We start from the raw sequence: 19,441 nt of genomic DNA on the forward strand, positions 1-19,441 counted from the left end.
CCATGTGTGTGTATATATGGAAGAGAATCTGTCTCACCTCTATGTATATACTGAGGAGAATCTACCTTACATGTGTGTATGTGTGTGTGTGTATACTGAGGAGAATCTACATAATCTGTGTGTGTGTATACTGAGGAGAATCTACATAATCTGTGTGTGTGTATACTGAGGAGAATCTACATAATCTGTGTGTGTGTATACTGAGGAGAATCTACATAATCTGTGTGTGTGTATACTGAGGAGAATCTACATAATCTGTGTGTGTGTATACTGAGGAGAATCTACATAATCTGTGTGTGTGTATACTGAGGAGAATCTACATAATCTGTGTGTGTATACTGAGGAGAATCTACATAATCTGTGTGTGTATACTGAGGAGAATCTACATAATCTGTGTGTGTATACTGAGGAGAATCTACATAATCTGTGTGTGTGTATACTGAGGAGAATCTACATAATCTGTGTGTGTGTATACTGAGGAGAATCTACATAATCTGTGTGTGTATACTGAGGAGAATCTACATAATCTGTGTGTGTATACTGAGGAGAATCTACATAATCTGTGTGTGTGTATACTGAGGAGAATCTACATAATCTGTGTGTGTATACTGAGGAGAATCTACATAATCTGTGTGTGTATACTGAGGAGAATCTACATAATCTGTGTGTGTGTATACTGAGGAGAATCTACATAATCTGTGTGTGTATACTGAGGAGAATCTACATAATCTGTGTGTGTATACTGAGGAGAATCTACATAATCTGTGTGTGTATACTGAGGAGAATCTACATAATCTGTGTGTATACTGAGGAGAATCTACATAATCTGTGCGTGTATACTGATGAGAATCTACATAATCTGTGTGTATACTGAGGAGAATCTACATAATCTGTGCGTGTATACTGATGAGAATCTACATAATCTGTGCGTGTATACTGATGAGAATCTACATAATCTGTGCGTGTATACTGATGAGAATCTACATAATCTGTGCGTGTATACTGAGGAGAATCTACCTCACCTCTATGTAAATACTGAGGAGAATTTACCTCACCCTGTGTGTATATACTGAGGAGAATCTACCTCAACTGTGTGTGTATATACTGAGGGGAATCTACATAATCTCTGTGTGTATACTGTGGAGAATGTACCTCAACTCTGTGTGTGTGTGTATACTGAGGAGAATCTACATAATCTGTGTGTGTATACTGAGGAGAATCTACATAATCTGTGTGTGTATACTGAGGAGAATCTACATAATCTGTGTGTGTATACTGAGGAGAATCTACATAATCTGTGTGTGTATACTGAGGAGAATCTACATAATCTGTGTGTGTATACTGAGGAGAATCTACATAATCTGTGTGTGTATACTGAGGAGAATCTACATAATCTGTGTGTGTATACTGAGGAGAATCTACATAATCTGTGTGTATACTGAGGAGAATCTACATAATCTGTGCGTGTATACTGATGAGAATCTACATAATCTGTGCGTGTATACTGATGAGAATCTACATAATCTGTGCGTGTATACTGAGGAGAATCTACCTCACCTCTATGTAAATACTGAGGAGAATTTACCTCACCCTGTGTGTATATACTGAGGAGAATCTACCTCCACTCTGTGTGTGCATATACTGAGGAGAATCTACCTCAACTGTGTGTGTATATACTGAGGGGAATCTACATAATCTCTGTGTGTATACTGAGGAGAATCTACCTCAACTCTGTGTGTATATACTGAGGAGAATCTACATAATCTGTGTGTATATACTGAGGAGAATCTACCTCACCTCTGTGTGTATATAGTGAGGAGAATCTACCTCACCTCTGTGTGTATATACTGAGGAGAATCTACCTCCACTCTTTGTGTGTATATACTGAGGAGAATCTACCTCCACTCTTTGTGTGTATATACTGAGGAGAATCTACCTCCACTCTTTGTGTGTATATACTGAGGAGAATCTACCTCCACTCTTTGTGTGCATATACTGAGGGGAATCTACCTCCACTCTTTGTGTGCCTATACTGAGGGGAATCTACCTCCACTCTTTGTGTGCCTATACTGAGGGGAATCTACCTCCACTCTTTGTGTGCCTATACTGAGGGGAATCTACCTCCACTCTTTGTGTGCCTATACTGAGGGGAATCTACCTCCACTCTTTGTGTGCCTATACTGAGGGGAATCTACCGCCACTCTTTGTGTGCCTATACTGAGGGGAATCTACCGCCACTCTTTGTGTGCCTATACTGAGGGGAATCTACCGCCACTCTTTGTGTGCCTATACTGAGGGGAATCTACCTCCACTCTTTGTGTGCCTATACTGAGGGGAATCTACCTCCACTCTGTGTGCATATACTGAGGGGAATCTACCTGATGTACAAAAGTACAATAAACTATGATAACCCAAGTAGAAAAAAATCACAGGCAATAGTTATGGTCACTGTCCTATTAGCATTCTCTCAGCTCAGTCGTGTGACACACGTATCACAACACCGGTACCTAATTACTTGGGGCAAAGCCGGATATATCAGCTAGTACATATATATAACTCTGGTGAAGCCGTGTATATAGGCTAGTATATATGTAACTCTGGTGAAGCCAGGTATATCAGCTGGTATATCAGCTAGTGTATATAATATAACTCTGGTGAAGCCGGGTATATCAGCTAGTGTATATAATATAACTCTTGTGAAGCCGGGTATATCAGCTAGTATATATAATATAACTCTGGTGAAGCCGGGTATATCAGCTAGTGTATATATAATGTATTCAGTCTCTGGTTTTTCCTATAGGTGGATCCGCCGGGGTAGAGCCACCACAGACATGTTCCAGCCATCCATATTCTCAGGGCCGTCCAGAGGGAGATGTCCTGGAGAACCAGCAGGTAGATGAAGCTGAGATTTGTCGTATCATTGGGGACACAGTAAGACCTTGGGTATAGCTTCTGCCACTAGGATACAATACCAAGTATAAAAGTGTTAACTCCTCCCACTAGCTGTATCCCTCCTGCAAGCACGAGGCTAGCTCTGTTTTAGCTTGGTGTCTGCAGGGGGCTGTTAGTGTTGGGTCTTCAAAGAAGACGTGGGAGTGGGAATATGGGGAGGCAGATCTCTTCCTGTTCTCCCTGTCCTCCCACCTGACCCAAAGAAGGAAAAAGTAGCCCGATCATGCCTTAGCGCAATCGATCGCTGCACGACAGCCATAGTGTTCCCCACCATGGAGCAACTGCCATCCTCCGTGACAGCGAGTACAGTGGGGAACACTGTTAGAGACTAACACTGTATCACAAGAGGGACATGGCTGAGGATGGATCTCCGGGGATCTTCTGGAAGAGGGAGTGTAGTATACAGAGGTAAGTATGACCCTCTCTCTAGGTGGTCCGTATCCTTTCCCCTCTCCCATATCCTTCCCCTTGGTGCGCTGCTGGCGGGGGAAAAAAGTCTTCCCTTGCACCCTTTTCCTCCCCTTCACCCCTTCATGTCGGGAGGCACGCTGCCATGACCATACTTTAGACCGCGGCTTTTCAGGCCTGCTAGGCTCTGCTTTTTGTGTAGTGCTGTCGGGGGTCCCCAGAGGCCCTCATCTCGCTTTTTGGGTCGCCGCAGCTGCGGGGATCCCGACTGAGGTGGCAGCGCTGCCGGCACTGTGATTGCCGCTATTTAAGCCAATACTATAGGTTGCGGCTTTTTAGGCCTGGTAGGCCCTGCTCTGCCCTCCAACTGGGTGACATTTTCGGGGGTCCCGGTGGGCACTTAGCTGTCTTTGTGGGCCCCGCGGGCCTGCTAGACTCCACTCTACTCTGTGTAGGGGGTTCTCCGTAGGCAGCGGTGGCTCACGCAGGGCTGCGTCGAGCATCTGGTCAGCAAGGCTAGAAATTTATGTCCCAGCTTTTCAGGCCTACGTGCTTGTAGTGCTGTTTGCAGGGAGGGGGTAGCTGCATGGCCGCGACCACCACAAGGCTAGGCAAACGTTGCGGCAATGTCTTTGCCCAACAACCTGCAAGGGCAAGTGGGGAGAAATATAACTCTAGGCCCCGGCTTGGGCCTAGTCTAGGTCACGACCACAGAAGGGTAGAGCGGGAATCATGGAGGAGGGCCAAATGAACATCCCCCTTCTCCTCTCCTTGGTACCAGTTGTACCAGGCTCTCTGCCTTCCTCCCCGTCAGACTGTGCCTGCTCCTGGCTCTATTGCATGCAGGTTTCCAGAGCTGCTATGTCAGACCCCAAACCGGAAGGTTCTGGACACGCTACAGTCAGAGCCATGCTTTACGCCTGCGCTCGCTGTAACACGAAATTACCATGCAGTCAGTCTGGCCCCGCTGTGTGCCCGTCTCCCATCCCACCAGGGGCCTGTAGTGGCCGACTCATATTCCCTGCTGCTCATGTCAGCCAGGTACTTGCCACGGCAGTCTCCGGTCTGGCTAGTATGTCGGCAGCCATTTTAAGCCGGCCGGATAGAGATAAAGATGGTTCCCTTTCTCGGGAGTCGTCCTGTGGCAGATCTCACCATAGAGGTAGCTCCCCTCTGTCCAGGGAGCCCTCCTGTAGTGGCCCACGTATCAGCGCTAGTTCCTCTCAGTCCCACTATTTGTCTGCCCCTCAGCCCTCTACCTTTTTCGGCTCATGGGCTCTCGGTCCCGGCGTCCAGGTAAAAGCAACCAGTCGTAAGGGGAACGGTCGCTCCACATCCAGCCGGCGTTATTTGCCACTAGAGGCACTGATTTATTACTGTGCGACACAGCCCCGCTGTGCGGCCTGTGTGTGTTGTGGCCACCGCGCGGCCTGTGTGTGTGTGTTGTGGCCACCGCGCGGCCTGTGTGTGTGTGTTGTGGCCACCGCGCGGCCTGTGTGTGTGTGTTGTGGCCACCGTGCGGCCTGTGTGTGTTGTGGCCACCGTGCGGCCTGTGTGTGTTGTGGCCACCGTGCGGCCTGTGTGTGTTGTGGCCACCGTGCGGCCTGTGTGTGTTGTGGCCACCGTGCGGCCTGTGTGTGTTGTGGCCACCGTGCGGCCTGTGTGTGTTGTGGCCACCGTGCGGCCTGTGTGTGTGTGGTGCGGCCTGTGTGTGTGTGTTGTGGCCACCGTGCGGCCTGTGTGTGTTGTGGCCACCGCGCGGCCTGTGTGTGTGTTGTGGCCACCGCGCGGCCTGTGTGTGTGTTGTGGCCACCGCGCGGCCTGTGTGTGTTGTGGCCACCGTGCGGCCTGTGTGTGTGTGTTGTGGCCACCGCGCGGCCTGTGTGTGTGTGTTGTGGCCACCGCGCGGCCTGTGTGTGTTGTGGCCACTGTGCGGCCTGTGTGTGTGTGTTGTGGCCACTGTGCGGCCTGTGTGTGTGTGTTGTGGCCACCGCGCGGCCTGTGTGTGTGTTGTGGCCACCGCGCGGCCTGTGTGTGTGTTGTGGCCACCGCGCGGCCTGTGTGTGTGTTGTGGCCACCGTGCGGCCTGTCTGTGTGTTGTGGCCACCGTGCGGCCTGTCTGTGTGTTGTGGCCACCGTGCGGCCTGTGTGTGTGTGCCCACAGTGCGGCCTGTGTGTGTGTGTTGGGGCCACCGTGCGGCCTGTGTGTGTTGTGGCCACCGTGCGGTCTGTGTGTGTTGTGGCCACCGCGCGGCCTGTGTGTGTTGTGGCCACCGCGCGGCCTGTGTGTGTGTGTGTTGTGGCCACCGCGCGGCCTGTGTGTGTGTGTTGTGGCCACCGCGCGGCCTGTGTGTGTTGTGGCCACCGCGCGGCCTGTGTGTGTGTGTTGTGGCCACCGCGCGGCCTGTGTGTGTGTGTGTTGTGGCCACCGCGCGGCCTGTGTGTGTTGTGGCCACCGTGCGGCCTGTGTGTGTGTGTTGTGGCCACCGTGCGGCCTGTGTGTGTGTGTTGTGGCCACCGTGCGGCCTGTGTGTGTGTGTTGTGGCCACCGTGCGGCCTGTGTGTGTGTGTTGTGGCCACCGTGCGGCCTGTGTGTGTGTGTTGTGGCCACCGTGCGGCCTGTGTGTGTGTGTTGTGGCCACCGTGCGGCCTGTGTGTGTGTGTTGTGGCCACCGTGCGGCGTGTGTGTGTTGTGGCCACCGTGCGGCCTGTGTGTGTTGTGGCCACCGTGCGGCCTGTGTGTGTTGTGGCCACCGTGCGGCCTGTGTGTGTGTGGTGCGGCCTGTGTGTGTGTGTTGTGGCCACCGTGCGGCCTGTGTGTGTTGTGGCCACCGCGCGGCCTGTGTGTGTGTGTTGTGGCCACCGCGCGGCCTGTGTGTGTGTGTTGTGGCCACCGCGCGGCCTGTGTGTGTGTGTTGTGGCCACCGCGCGGCCTGTGTGTGTGTGTTGTGGCCACCGCGCGGCCTGTGTGTGTGTGTGTTGTGGCCACCGCGCGGCCTGTGTGTGTTGTGGCCACCGCGCGGCCTGTGTGTGTTGTGGCCACCGCGCGGCCTGTGTGTGTGTGTTGTGGCCACCGCGCGGCCTGTGTGTGTGTGTTGTGGCCACCGTGCGGCCTGTGTGTGTGTGTTGTGGCCACCGTGCGGCCTGTGTGTGTGTGTTGTGGCCACCGTGCGGCCTGTGTGTGTGTGTTGTGGCCACCGTGCGGCCTGTGTGTGTTGTGGCCACCGTGCGGCCTGTGTGTGTGTGGTGCGGCCTGTGTGTGTGTGTTGTGGCCACCGCACGGCCTGTGTGTGTGTGTTGTGGCCACCGCGCGGCCTGTGTGTGTGTGTTGTGGCCACCGTGCGGCCTGTCTGTGTGTGTGTTGTGGCCACCGTGCGGCCTGTCTGTGTGTGTGTGTGTGCCCACAGTGCGGCCTGTGTGTGTGTGTGTGTTGGGGCCACCGTGCGGCCTGTGTGTGTTGTGGCCACCGTGCGGCCTGTGTGTGTTGTGGCCACCGTGCGGCCTGTGTGTGTTGTGGCCACCGTGCGGTCTGTGTGTGTTGTGGCCACCGTGCGGCCTCTGTGTGTTGTGGCCACCGCGCGGCCTGTGTGTGTGTGTGTGTGTGTTGTGGCCACCGCGCGGCCTGTGTGTGTGTGTTGTGGCCACCGCGCGGCCTGTGTGTGTGTGTGTGTGTTGTGGCCACCGCGCGGCCTGTGTGTGTGTGTTGTGGCCACCGCGCGGCCTGTGTGTGTGTGTTGTGGCCACCGCGCGGCCTGTGTGTGTGTGTTGTGGCCACCGCGCGGCCTGTGTGTGTGTGTTGTGGCCACCGCGCGGCCTGTGTGTGTGTGTGTGTTGTGGCCACCGCGCGGCCTGTGTGTGTGTGTGTGTTGTGGCCACCGCGCGGCCTGTGTGTGTGTGTGTGTTGTGGCCACCGCGCGGCCTGTGTGTGTGTGTGTGTGTGTGTGTGTTGTGGCCACCGCGCGCCCTGTGTGTGTGTGTGTGTGTTGTGGCCACCGCGCGCCCTGTGTGTGTGTGTTGTGGCCACCGCGCGCCCTGTGTGTGTGTGTTGTGGCCACCGCGCGGCCTGTGTGTGTGTGTTGTGGCCACCGCGCGGCCTGTGTGTGTGTGTGTTGTGGCCACCGCGCGGCCTGTCTGTGTGTTGTGGCCACCGTGTGGCGTTTTTCGTACCTTTTTGTTGTCTGCGGGGAGACCGATGTTTTTGTGCGTGTACGGTCCGATGTGGCAGAGGCTGTGACCGAGAGGCGAACTGTGTCACAAGGCGGCCTGCAATGGTCACTGCTCTGTAGTTGGTGGACTAATGGAGCCCCAGCCTTGGGCCTACGCAGTGGAGGCCTGCTGTCCACTCCTCACCCCCCCCCCCCAAAGGCTATTGGGCTCTAATCGTAAGCGCCATAGTCCTGCCTTTTTCCTGCCTGATCGACCTCAGCGTGAATGTGGGCTTGCTGCGACTTTTATACGTGGTGTCGCCTCCTAGTGGCTGAAGCTATACCCAAAGTTATATTGTGTCCCCCAATGAACAGGACGAGGAAGTGATTTTATGGTAAGTTATACCATAAATCCCGTTCAAGTCCTCTATCGTTTGTAATGCAGCTTTCTAATAAACTTTTCTGTAACCACCACTTCATAACATTTTCTGGGCAAACCTTTTTTTCTCTTGTTTAGGGTGAAAATCTGATTGCTATTAAGCTTGAGGTTGAGGAAGCAGAAGAGCCGGATATAAGGGCTGATCAGCAGTGTAAGGAGGGGATCAGTCATTAGGGGTCACCTAGAGCCCATCACTTGTAAGAGGGGATCAGTCATTGGGGGTCACCTAGAGCCCATCACCTGTAAGGAGGGGATCACTCATTGGGGGTCACCTAGAACCCATCATCTGTAAGGAGATCACTCATTGGGGGTCACCTAGAACCGATCACCTGTAAGGAGGAGATCACTCATTGGGGGTCACCTAGAGCCTATCACCTGTAAGAGGGGATAAGTCATTGGGGTCACTTGGAACCCATCACCTGTAAGGAGGGGATCAGTCATTGGGGGTCACCTAGAGCACATCATCCGTAAGGAGGGGATCAGTCATTGGGGGTCACCTAGAACCCATCACCTGTAAGTAGGGGATCACTCATTGTGGGTCACCTAGAGCCCATCATCTGTAAGGAGGGGATCAGTCATTAGGGGTCACCTAGAACCCATCACCTGTAAGGAGGGGATCAGTCATTGGAGGTCATCTATAGCCCATCATCTGTAAGGAGGGGATCAGTCATTGGGCTCACCTAGAACCCATCATCTGTATAGAGGGGATCAGTCATTGGGGGGGGGGGGGGGCACCTAGAGCCCATCATCTGTAAGGATGGGATCAGTCAATGGGGGTCACCTAGAGCCCATCACCTGTAAGGAGGGGATCAGTAATTGGGGGTCACTTAGAGCCCATCATCTGTAAGGATGGAATCATTCATTGGAGGTCACCTAGAGCCCATCATCTGTAAGGAGGGGATCAGTCATTGGGGGTCACATAGAGCCCATCATCTGTAAGGAGGGGATCAGTCATTGGGGGGTCACCTAGAGCCCATCACCTGTATGGAGAGGGATCAGTCATTGGGGGTCACCTAGAGCCCATCACCTGTATGGAGCGGATCAGTCATTGGGGGTCACCTAGAGCCCATCCTCTGTAAGAAGGGGATCGGTCGTTGGGGGTCACCTAGAGCCCATCCTCTGCTCATCACCTGGTGATAATCTATTCTGTCACTGTGTGTTTCCTACAGATGGACTCATGGAAAGAAACCCCCCAGAGAAATGTCCCAGCCGTCTTTATTCCCTGGATTGTCCAGAAGAAAAGCCAAATGTTCCGGAGAACCAGCAGGTAGATGAGGCTGAAAGATCTTCAAATCCTCTATAGAATGTAATGCAGCTTCCTACTAAATGTTTCTCTACTCTTTCCTCCTGATGGCGATGGTCGGTACGGGTTACAAATGGTGTCTGGTGTCATCAGTCATAGGATTGCACTTCTACCTCTTTGGGCATCCAGTGTGAGATTTAGTGTGGAACAAATGTTAGGTTCTGCAGTGTAAACCATAGACTACCTGCACAATGCCAATCAGCTGGTGCTAAAGCTAACAGAATATTGTCCTGTACTGAAGGAGGCATTTAGTCAGTTGCTATATTCATAGAGCTGCAATCAGAACTCTTCTTCCCCCATTGCAGATCAGGTTTATTAGCCAAATTTACAAACCTTTTTGTTTTATTGCCATCAAACCAGAACAATGTAAATAGCTCAACACAACTGAAACAACAAGTAGTCCTCTGACTCCTCCACAAAATGCCGCATTGGCCGTTTAACTGGCATCCCAGAATTATTCACCCCTGAATAGAATCCCTCACAAAAGCACACGTTTGTAGATCAGTTGTCTCAAGCACACCGGGTGCAACTAATCAAGGGCTTCATCAGTTACATCAGGTGTGCTTGAGAGAAAATACATCAGACACCTGGACTGGCGAGAGCTTTGGTGACTGCGATGTTTGGTTATGGATAAGGCAAGAGACTGGTCCAAAAAGGTAAGAGAGACTATCATTGCCTTGTTCAAACAAGGAGAGGGATGCAAGTAATACAAAGGCACTGAATGTTCCTGGAGATCTAGCTGGATGCAGCTCACAAGCTCAAAGTTACAGGAACGCTGCCTACACTATCTAGACATGGCAGAAAGAGGGCGCTATCACCGGCTGCCACCAGAGACTGGAGAGGACAGTTGGTCAAAAACCCTTGAGTGGCTGCAAAATTTGGGAGAGATCTCTGTACTGACCCCTGATATATCTATACATAGTTATTAGAGCGCCCCCTTGTTACAGTCCTGGGTATAATAGATGATGGGGGAGATATCTGTACTGACCCCTGATATATCTATACATAGTTATTGCAGTGCCCCCTTGTTACAGTCTTGGGTATAATAGATTATGGAGAGATCTCTGTAGTGACCCCTCATATATTATACATAATTATTAGAGCGCCCTCTTGTTACAGTCCTGGGTATAATAGATGATGGAAGAGATGCTACTGTTCTGACCCCTGATATGTAGAATCAAATATACCTACAAAAATGTATAGAATGAAAGGGATTAATTCAGTTTAAAGTTGAGCTCTGAGTCGTGGAGGGGGCCATGCCGATTTCTCCCCGCTTGCAGCATACAGACTGACTGTTCTCTTCCTGTACACAAAAGGGGAGAAAGCTGTCAATCGGCATGATGCAGGAGGGAAAAGCCAGCATGACCCCCTCCGCGACTCGGAGCTCCAAGCCAAACCGCATGAACCTGCTGACAGAATCCCTTTAATTGAACCCTAAAGGGCATCCACTCTGACATGACTGATGACTACTACTGTCGGGTCAGTTCTGGTCCTCATGGTCATTAATGATCTTGTTTAGTCCTGTAAGACGTCCCACACAACTTCTCCAACCGGCTGCTGACTTTTACAATATTTGTCTCACAGCTTTTGTATCCGGGTGAAGATCTGCCCAATATTAATGCTACAGAGAGGAATGTGAGGGGCGATCAGCGGTGTAAAGAGGAGATTCCTGCAGGTGAGTAATAACCACTGAATACAGCAGGGAAGTCACAGATTCTCCTCAGTCAGCGGCTGCTGATACTCCTGTAGATCTATAAGCTCTGGGATCGGTCAGTCTCCACTGTATATCCCCCATTATACTAAATCTGGATGAAATATCCGACCGTTGTAGGCGATGACACATGATGACATCTACAGCGCAGGCGTGGAGCACACCAATGTGAGCGGGAACTACTTACCATTATATCATATCTGTACTGATGAGGGGGAGTAGTTCTCCAATTCTGGGACTGAAGGTCCTTTTACACTGACCAACTCTTGATCTGATGGAACGGACGCTGATCACATTACCGAAGATAAACACATAGACCCGGATAACAGAATATACAACATGGAGACATAGACCCGGATAACAGAATATACAACATGGGGACATAGACCCGGATAACAGAATATACAACATGGGGACATAGCCCCAGATAACAGAATATACAACATGGAGACATAGACCCGGATAACAGAATATACAACATGGGGACATAGACCCGGATAACAGAATATACAACATGGGGACATAGACCCGGATAACAGAATATACAACATGGGGACATAGACCCGGATAACAGAATATACAACATGGGGACATAGGCCCGGATAACAGAATATACAACACGGAGGCAAAAAAACGGATAACAGAATATACAGAATATACAACATGGAGACATAGACCCGGATAACAGAATATACAACATGGAGACATAGATGCGGATAACAGAATATACAACATGGGGACATAGACCCGGATAACAGAATATACAACATGGAGACATAGACCCGGATAACAGAATATACAACATGGGGACATAGACCCGGATAACAGAATATACAACATGGGGACATAGACCCGGATAACAGAATATACAACATGGGGACATAGACCCGGATAACAGAATATACAACATGGGGACATAGGCCCGGATAACAGAATATACAACACGGAGGCAAAAAAACGGATAACAGAATATACAGAATATACAACATGGAGACATAGACCCGGATAACAGAATATACAACATGGAGACATAGATGCGGATAACAGAATATACAACATGGGGACATAGACCCGGATAACAGAATATACAACATGGAGACATAGACCCGGATAACAGAATATACAACATGGGGACATAGACTCGGATAACAGAATATACAACATCGAGACATAGACCCGGAGAACAGAATATACAACATGGGGACATAGACCCAGATAACAGAATATACAACATGGAGACATAGACTCGGATAACAGAATATACAACATGGGGACATAGACCCGGATAACAGAATATACAACATGGGGACATAGACTCGGATAACAGAATATACAACATGGAGACATAGACTCGGATAACAGAATATACAACATGGGGAGATAGACTCGGATAACAGAATATACAACTTGGGGACATAGACCCGGATAACAGAATATACAACATGGAGACATAGATGCGGATAACAGAATATACAACATGGGGACATAGACCCGGATAACAGAATATACAACATGGAGACATAGACCCGGATAACAGAATATACAACATGGGGACATAGACCCGGATAACAGAATATACAACATGGAGACATAGACTCGGATAACAGAATATACAACATGGGGACATAGACCCGGATAACAGAATATACAACATGGGGACATAGACTCGGATAACAGAATATACAACATGGAGACATAGACTCGGATAACAGAATATACAACATGGGGAGATAGACTCGGATAACAGAATATACAACTTGGGGACATAGACCCGGATAACAGAATATACAACTTGGGGACATAGACCCGGATAACAGAATATACAACATGGGGACATAGACCCGGATAACAGAATATACAACATGGGGACATAGACCCGGATAACAGAATATACAACATGGAGACATAGACCCGGATAACAGAATATACAACATGGAGACATAGACCCGGAGAACAGAATATACAACATGGAGACATAGACCCGGAGAACAGAATATACAACATGGAGACATAGACCCGGATAACAGAATATACAACATGGAGACATAGACCCGGATAACAGAATATACAACATGGAGACATAGACCCGGATAACAGATTATACAACATGGAGACATAGACCCTGATAACAGAATATACAACATGGGGACATAGACCCGGATAACAGAATATACAACATGGGGACATAGACCCGGATAACAGAATATACAACATGGGGACATAGACCCGGATAACAGAATATACAACATGGAGACACAGAGGCAGATAACAGAATATACAACATGAAGACTTAGACCCGGATAACAGAATATACAACATGGAGACATAGACCCGGATAACAGAATATACAACATGGGGACATAGAGGCAGATAACAGAATATACAACATGAAGACTTAGACCCAGATAACATGTGCATTTCCTGTGCATTCTGGGATGAGTGAATCCCTGTAAGCGTGAAGATTGCTGGAATTAGCTGGGTCTAGCTGCTCAGTTGTGATCACCAAACCTTAATAGTATCTTATAGGTTAGGTATATTCACTACAATTCTTGACTTTTGGAAGTGAACATCAACATGGAAGGGGAGGGGCCATATGGGGAGCTGCAACGTATGCTATATGTATACAGACCGACAAGCAAAATCGAAACTTTACTGTTCAGGACTGCAAGCTTGTCTCTCAACTGGAGGAAAAGGTGCAGAGTCTTGAAAATTGCTAAATTGTAACTCATTAAGGAAGGTGAGGATTTTCTTGGCACAGCATGACAGTCTTCAGAATGTTGAAGAAAAGAAATGTCCAGTGTACCTGCTGAAGCCAAGGAATGGAAGCATGTAACCCAAAGAAGTCGGAGGATCAGGAGTCAGCCAGCACCCATACTGATCAGGAACCAGTACCAGGTTCTACCACAGAGGAGCAATGAGGAGGTGCAGCATGAAATGACTCTACCCACAAAGAACCATGTAGTAAGTGCACAGAGTCTTCTTGGATGGTGAAAAAAGTGTTGTGAAGAAACGGAGAGTGGTGGTTTTGGGGGATTCCCTACTGAGGGGAACAGAGGCCGCTGTCTGCAGACCTGATACCTCACGAGAGGACTGCTGTCTTCCAGGGGCACAAATCACAGATGTGTCTGATTAGGCTGTCAAGACTCTTCAGTCCTACAGAACAACACCCATTCCTACTCATACATGTAGGGACTAATGACACTGGAAAAAAGGACCTTGCAACTATCTGCAGAGACTGTGAAGACCTCAGAAAGAAGGTGAAGGAACTAGGAGCATGGGTGGTCTTCTCATCTATCCTCCCAGTGTATGGCCATGGAATAAGGAGATGGAACAGGATTCTAGAGGTGAACAACTGGCTACATGGATGGTGCCGTCAGCAAAGATTTGGATTTCTAGACCATGGAGAGAAGCACCTACAGTATATGATGGACTGCTTGCTAGAGACGAGTTGCAGCTCACAAAAACAAGTAAGCCTATATTTGGCAGCCTCCTCGCTTCACTCATTAGGAGAGCTTTAAACTAGAACAATATGGGAAGGGAAGTGAAAGGTAAAAATATACAGCTAATTAATACATTTAAGAACCTTGTTATTAGAAGTGGAAAGAAAGAACAAAGACAAAAAATTCAGAAGGCAAGTAGAGGAGTAAGAGACCCCAATCACAAACTAACATGTTTGTACACAAATGCACAGAGCATGGGAAACAAACAAGGAGTATGTTGGGGTGAATTAACACAATGTCCATCTAGTTCAGCCTGTTTAAATACCCCCGCACACACACACACACACACACACACACACACACACACACACACACACCCACCTTGTTGATCCATAATGCCCGTCAGAATAACCCCTGAAATTGTAGCTCCTAACACAGGAAGAAAAATATGATGTCATAGGCATCACAGAAACTTGGTGGGATGATACACATGATTGAGATACAAGGCTTGTAGGATACAATGTATCTATTAGAAACAGACCTAATAAAAGGGGGGGAGGTGTTGTGTTGTATGTTAGGAGAACCTTCATCTCCACAGAGATTCAAGCTTCAGAGCTGGGAGTTCTGTAGAAACTGTTTGGGTAGGACTACAAAGAGAGAACAACAGAAAGGACACCATTGTAGGCATTTACTATAGGCCGCCTGGACAAGCAGAAGATATGGAGGAACTCTTTCTACATCAGATGGCCAAGCTCCCAAAGAAGCCCAACATAGTGATTCATGGGAGATTTTACCCATCCAGACATTTGTTGGGAATCTCTCAGGTAGAAGTAATGGATCCAACAGATTCTTATCCGCTCTTGCTGACAACTTTATCTTTCAAAAGGTAGCAGATCCCCTTGTTTTCTCCTCTACCTTGGACTTAATTCTTACCAACAGGGAGGGAATGGTTGAGGAAGTAAGGGTGGCTGGGACCTTAGGAGGCAGTGATCATGATATCCTTGGATGTTGGATAACAAGGGGAGGAAGACCTGAGCAGACTCAGACCTCAAGGTTGGATTTCAGAAAGGCAGATTTTAATTAACTAAGAAAGAGGAAGAATCCAACGGCTGGATGTTCTTAAGGACAGAAAAATCCAAGATTGGTGAGAAATATTGTGAAATGAGATTCTCAAAGCACAATCGTTACCAATCCCTAAAAGAAGGAAGAATGGGAAGCGTTTAAAGAGACCCGGATGGATAAACACAGAACTTGTACACATGTTAAAGATGAAGCTAAATATGTTCATCAGATGGAAAGAGGGGGGAATATCTAAAGAAGAAGATAATGGGGTCTGCAGAAACTGTAGGGCAAGTGTCAGAAAAGCTAATGGTGAATTGAGGCTTGCACCAGAGGCCAAAAGCAATAAAAAAGGATTTTGGGGGTCAAAAGCAAAAGAAAAGTCTAAGATGCTATTGGATGCTTACAAGATGAAAATGGTGAATTGATTAGGAATGATGTTGAGAAGGCCAAATTTTTTAATTCCTATTTTGTATCTGTTTTCTCTCAGAAAGTAGATGTAACATCAACTAATCTTCCCTGTGCTAATGAGGGAATATAAGAATACAGGCTATCTGTAAGCAGAGAGATGGTGAGGGAACACTTAGCTAACTTACATGAATCCAAATCTCAAGGTCCAGATGAATTACATCCTAGGATACTAAAGGAAGTAGGGGAGGTAATTGCTGAACCACTCGCCAGAATCTGTGAAAACTCCTCAAGAGCAGGAGAAGCCCCAGAAGATTGGAAAAGGGCAAATGTTGTCCCTATCTTCAAAAAAGGAAAAAAAGGTGGATCCAGGAAACTACAGGCCTGTGAGCCTGACTTCTGTACTGGGAAAGATCCTTTAACAAATTATTAAACAGCCTGTATGCAAGTACTTGGATGAGAATGGAGTAATTAACCAGAGCCAGCATGGGTTTGTAACAAACATGTCATGCCAGACTAATCTAATTTCCTTCTATGACAGAATCACTGACTGGGTTGATCAGGGAAATGCGGTGGATATAGTATATCTGGACTTTAGTAAAGCATTTGACAAAGTATCTCATCCCATACTTATTGAGAAAATGACCCAATCTGGGATTGACAAGACAACTGTTAGGTGGATTCAGAACTGAGTGATCGTACTCAGAGAGTGGTCATAAATGGCTGCTCATCCAAGTGGAAGAATGTATCAAGTGGGGACCACAAGGCTCTGTCCTAGGCCCAGTGTTGGTCAACATTGTTATAAATGATCTGGAGGAGGAACTGATGGGAAACTGATCAAATTTGCCGACGACACAAAAGCAAGGAGGGATAGCTAATACTAGGGAAGAGAGAGTATTCAAAAAGGAATTGGGCTAAGCAGCTCATGTGAAAAAGACTTAGGTATACGAATGGATCATAGACTGAATATGAGTCAACAATGTGATGCAGCAGCCAAAAAGGCAAACACAATTCTGGGATGTATTAAGAGAAGCATAGAGTCTAGATCACGTGAGGTCATTATCCCCTCTACTCTCCCTTAGTCAGACCTCATCTGGAATACTGGGTCCAGTTCTGGGCACCCCACTTTATAATAGACATAGACAAACTGGAGCAAGTTCAGAGAAGAGTTACCAAGATGGTGAGCGGTCTGCAAATCATGTCCTATGAGGAACGGTTAAAGGATCTGGGAATGTTTAGCAGAAGAGAAGGCTGAGAGGAGACTTAATAGCTGCCTACAAATATCTGAAGGGCTGTCACAGTGCAGAGGGATCAGCCCTATTCTCATCTGCACAAGGAAAGACTAGAAGCAATGGGATGAAACTGAAAGGGAGGAGACACAGATTAGATATTAGACAGTGAGGGGGATCAATGAGTGGAACAGGTTACCACGGGAGGTGGGGAGTTCTCATTCAATGGAAGTCTTCAGAGGCGGACAGACATCTGTCTGGGATGATTTAGTGATCCTGCACTGAGCAGGGGGTTTGACCCAATGACCCCAGAGAACCCGATGACCCTGGAGGATCCTTCCAACTCTGCCATTTTATGATTCTAGGAATATACAATGTGGAGGACCAACATCAGGTTAGGAATTGTCCGTTGAAGAAGCCCTGCATTGTAAGGAAACAGCCATTAAGGTCAATGTGTAGCCTGTCAAAGGTAAATGGCATAGATTTAGCCACCAGGATTGTCCACCAGGATTGTCACACATCTAGTATATGGCGTGGTAGGCTGAGCCCACAAATGCACGTTTGAGTGCCATAGCCCTAGAACCCTGTAGGTGCGTCTCCTGCAACAAGAGGATATTGGGGGAGTCATTTTTAAGGAAACTAAACACTAAAGCTCTCTTTACTGTAGAAATAATGTCTCTTAACGTTCCAGAAGATCAGTTTACGTTTATTAGCCATTGGGAATTAAGGGGAAACTCGGAAAGGCCACAGCCGCACAAGGCAATATAAATCAAGTCAAGAAAAGGGGGTAAAATGGTCAAGAACCGGAAGAGAGGAGAGGCACTAAACAGTAAAGGCCCATTTACACGGAGCGCTGATCACTCAAAGATCACTCAAAGATCGCTCAAATGATAGTTTGAGTGACAGCTTTGAGCGATCATTTTGCATAAACTATTAAGTAGCTACTCAGCTACCTAAAGAACAATTAAGTGTGCAAATGATTCCTTCCCTGAAAGCAGGTAATAGCCAGAGGGCTCTTATCAGCTTTCAGCTCCTTTGTTCCCCAGCAGGAAACAATGCTGTCAGCACTCCCCGTGGAGAACTGCTAATAAGGCTGAATGATGATTTTTAGGTTGGACTGAATTTAACGATCAACTAGCAGTGCGCAAAACGTGCACAATGGCGTGCGTTTAGATGCAACGATTATTGCTCAAGCGATCGCTTTTTAGCAATATTTCTGAGCGATCATCACTCTGTGTAAATGGGCCTTTACTAGCAGTTACATCAGTGCAGTTATGGTACAGCATGAGTGAGTTGTAACTTAGTGTAACAAACAATCACATATCCCCCCCCCCCCCCCCCCCCCCCCCAGGAGAATCTGTCTCCCCTCCGTAAAGGCAGGCAGCATTGTCCATGGTGACAGTAGGAAGCATCCATACTCATCTCCACAGCTCAGTCCCTTTAAACTGTCACAGTGCACTCCGGATCTATTGTCGCTCCAACCAGGTGATCACACCCTCCGGTCTATCAAAGTAATGAGCCTGGTTGTCGCTGATCACCTTTAGTTTAGCCGGGAACAGCCTTGCATAGTCCAGCTGTTTGGAGTGTAGGAGACTCTTTGCCTCTGTGTACTTCTGGCGACGCTTCTGCACCTACAGGGTATAGTCGGGGAAGATTCTCACATTTTGGCCTTGTACTTGTAGGGGATCCCTCTTCTGGTTCAGTTCCAGCACTTTATCTCTATCCCTGTAGTTCATGAGCTTGGCTATAAATGTGCACGGTGGCGCCCCCGGAGGTTTGGGTTTAGTCAGGATACGATGTGCGTGCTCCACACAGAAGAGGTCTGAGATGGAGTCAGAGCCATAGAAGCCCCGGAGTAGTGATTCTTGGTATTCACAGGGTTGTCTCCCCTTTTCTCCCTTCGGCAGGCCGACCAACCTGATATTACATCTACAGGAGTGATTCTTCAGGTCATGAATCTCCAGTTGCTGGGCTGAGGTGACAGATTTGAGCTCCTGTTCTCGCGCCTGAGTGTTGTGACTGTGCCCTCTAGGTCAGAGACCCCGTCTCCACTGTAGTAGTGCGCTCTCGCAGACTATTGACATCCTCCCGCAATAGTCCATACTCGGATTGTAAAACCTCAACTTTCTCAGTGAGCATGGATCTCTGTAATAGCTTTTAGTACATCTGCAATCGTCGGGCCCAGGAGGAGACCCCTGAGGTGTGCTTGGCGCACCAGGTTCGGTGTCCCCCATCGCACCAGGTTGTGCAATCTGCTGCACCCCATTAGTGAGTTTTGTTTGCTTGTAAGGGGCCATGCAGGTGGGAGGCGTATATTAGGTATAGGAGAGCGTAGCCAGAAGTGAAG

The 19,441-nt window shown here is 48.4% G+C and overlaps 1 protein-coding gene across 1 annotated transcript in view; it reads left to right on the forward strand.

The window, feature by feature from the left end:
* LOC136627209 (zinc finger protein 585A-like) overlaps nucleotides 1-19,441 on the forward strand; it is a 132,981-nt gene that overhangs the window by 43,638 nt on the left and 69,902 nt on the right. The window contains exons 10-13 of the mRNA XM_066602139.1: nucleotides 2,801-2,892; nucleotides 8,023-8,095; nucleotides 9,114-9,211; nucleotides 10,832-10,922. Of these exons, the coding sequence (XP_066458236.1) occupies nucleotides 2,801-2,892; nucleotides 8,023-8,095; nucleotides 9,114-9,211; nucleotides 10,832-10,922 (354 nt within the window). The remainder of the gene's footprint in view (nucleotides 1-2,800; nucleotides 2,893-8,022; nucleotides 8,096-9,113; nucleotides 9,212-10,831; nucleotides 10,923-19,441) is intronic.

Source organism: Eleutherodactylus coqui, chromosome 5, assembly GCF_035609145.1.
Source record: "Eleutherodactylus coqui strain aEleCoq1 chromosome 5, aEleCoq1.hap1, whole genome shotgun sequence".
Lineage (NCBI taxonomy): Eukaryota > Metazoa > Chordata > Amphibia > Anura > Eleutherodactylidae > Eleutherodactylus > Eleutherodactylus coqui.